The sequence below is a fragment of the Agrilus planipennis genome, unplaced genomic scaffold (assembly GCF_000699045.2).
Source record: "Agrilus planipennis isolate EAB-ADULT unplaced genomic scaffold, Apla_2.0 scaffold126, whole genome shotgun sequence".
Lineage (NCBI taxonomy): Eukaryota > Metazoa > Arthropoda > Insecta > Coleoptera > Buprestidae > Agrilus > Agrilus planipennis.
Window position 1 is genome coordinate 441,779 of NW_020439036.1, and position 2,894 is coordinate 444,672.

Genomic DNA, 2,894 nt, shown 5'->3' on the forward strand with positions numbered 1-2,894 from the left:
CACATCAGTCAATTTCTTTCTGGCTTGAACAGCATTTTTACCCTTTCTGTAGTAAAACAGTAAGATATGTCGAAAATGCTGCTTATCGCTCTCCATATTTAAAAGGGCACCAACCAAAAACTACTGCGTAGAATTAATTGGAATTTTTCACACACAAGCCTTGCTATATGAGCTCTCAAAGCATATAAAAATTATACGGCTTAAATGTGAAGTTGGGTGCAAAAGAATACAATTAAATCCTCTGTCGGGAAAAAACGAAATGACTTTCCGAACAACCCGATAGATACATAAAACTTTTGCGATTAATATTATTTTTAAAAGAAACTTTTCTGTCACGATGCCCCTTAACAACTTTTAATACTTCTAATTACCGGCTTCGATGGGTCACCCTGTATACGCATATACTTCATGCTGTATCCAATATGGCAGATTCCAGGTCCAAGCACTCCTACGATTTCTTTGAGATATTTTGGGCAAATTTTCCACAGAAATTTTTCTGTTCCCTTCCTTTTCTCTTCATTTCGTCCCTCTTATATTTCTACCACCACTTGAAAGGAGGATGCGGAGGGCCTTCCGCCTTACAGTCCCGCTTTGCTCTAGATTAATTTTGTATCCTGACAAGAATATTAGCTTGTGACATAAGTCTCTTTATTTCCAGAAGTATTCATCTCTAATGATACAGGTTTCCAAGAATTGAGCAGCTTCTATATTTTGTAGGAAATTGAAAAAGCTTTTTACAGCTTGCTCTTGATAAAAAGATGTCAAAAATTATTTGTTTTTCATTTTAGGGATTGATTCGATGCGATTTTTAAAGCAATGGCAGTCTTTGCACTGAATTTTTTATATTATAGCACTTGTGACTGCTGCGGTTGTTTATAATACTTCCATTAAAAATAATACAGAATCATAGAGGTAATTAAATACATACATAAATAGAATCTGCTTGTGATAGATGAGCCTAAGAATAATGAATTTAATTTATTATTACAAATCTGTTTGATAAAAGAAAGCTTAATGAATGCTCCTGGTTGAAATTCATAACGAACGAACAAGATTTGGTAATGCAATGGAAAGGGGTTCTCAGGATAGTTTAGAAGGAAAGAGGAATACAAGGAAAGCTCTTATTTCGTCCAAAGGATTTGCTTCAGCCACCAGATTAATAAACCAACATCTGTTCGGTATCCAAAGCCTTGGTGGAACCAAAACAGGTAGGAGATCGAGATAATTCTTGCTTCCTTAAAAGGTAAACGTTAAATACTTTTTAACAGGAAAGAACTGCGAAAGTAAATCTTCACTTTCCATGGATTCCGTAGATAGTAGAACGGGTTCATCTGTAGAACACCACAAAAGATCAAAATCAATTCTCAAGAAATCAGACGGAGGAGGAAGCCACAAGAACAACGCAGATCCTGAAAGCGAGAGACTGATCCAAGACAACGCATCGAACGTAGACATGGAATTTTCATCCCCCAGTAAACAACGTTTCTCCTCTCCTCCTTCCATCCATAGAGCACTCAGCCAGAAAACCCTTAATAGAACTATGACAACCAATCCAAAAACCACAGTGGATAAAGCCCTATCATCACCGTTGTTCCTTCTAGACGACTTTAATAAGAAACAAAGTTATGGTGAACAAGTGACTGGAGACAGGGTGAAGCAGTGTGGTAACAACATCAGAGACATACCCCTTTACATTTGCCCCCCTCCTCCACCCATGGATCAGTCCCCTACGGAAGAGACCAGGTTGCTTTTGAACCCCTCGGGGACATCTNGAGTACCATGTGGTATTTAATTTATTGACTTTATATATTCATCGGTTTATATTTACAACAATAATGTGGTTTTAACTATTTATTTCTATTAATTTATTTATACCATTAATTTCTAAGTAATATTTTCAACTTATTACATGTGCTATTAATTATTTATACCAACAACGTTTGCATTTAGTTAACTATCAACATGTAGACCTACCTTGATAAAGTCTAATAAAAATGGGTAAAACATGGAATTTGGTTTTCAAATAAATAAATATTTACGCCTTAACTGATAAAAGATTGCATTACATACAACAAATACATTGAGAGAATACATTAACAACAATAAAGACAAAACAGACAATAGATACCGGTCATGTGTTTAAGAATTGAACTGCAACTCATGTAATAAAATTTGTGTGAGACAGACTGGACATACTTTTAAAAAACGAGTAAGTGAACATAAAAAATTCTTTGATTATAAAGAGTTTTATTTTAATTACGTTAATATACAATCCAGATCATAATTCTATCATTATAATTCTACTATTTAAAAATTATGAAGATAAAAGTTGAAAACTCTCTTTTTTTCAATAATCAATCAAACATTAATAATTCATCACTTCCGCATTGGGTAAATTCTATTGATATACTGATGAAGTTTTATTAATTATGTGAAACAATAATTATGAGGTTTATTTTATATACTTTTGTGAAAATTATTAACACATTGGGTATTTCTGTTAATGTTGAAAATTTATTTTATTGAAAATGATATATTATGTACAATTCTTGTACTTTTAAAGTAACTAATCGTTGTAATATAAAATTTTTAATTAATTAATGGCATAGTCAAAATTTATTAATAGATTATTATTGTTTATTGACTGTTTTAATTCGATAATTTATTTATCAACGATGATTTAGAAATTATTGAAATTTATCTTTAAAAAATTGAAACTTATTTTTCTAAAATACTATTTGCATTCCATTTATTAGTAGATATTATTTTCATGAACCAGGACAGTCGTGAAGCTCTCTTACGTTCTTTGTTAAAAATAGATTTATTAAATAGTTAAAATAAAGCTTAATTTTTGTCTGTGATTAAAACGCTATAAGTAGGACTTCTCCATATTT

The 2,894-nt window shown here is 31.9% G+C and overlaps 1 protein-coding gene across 1 annotated transcript in view; it reads left to right on the top strand.

Moving 5' to 3' along the window:
* LOC108736239 overlaps positions 1–1,792 on the top strand; it is a 68,421-nt gene extending 66,629 nt beyond the window's left edge. Inside the window, exons 11-12 of the mRNA XM_025976685.1 lie at positions 1,039–1,208; positions 1,269–1,792. Coding sequence (XP_025832470.1) covers positions 1,039–1,208; positions 1,269–1,792 — 694 coding nt within the window. The remainder of the gene's footprint in view (positions 1–1,038; positions 1,209–1,268) is intronic.
* The last annotated feature ends 1,102 nt before the right edge of the window (positions 1,793–2,894 follow it).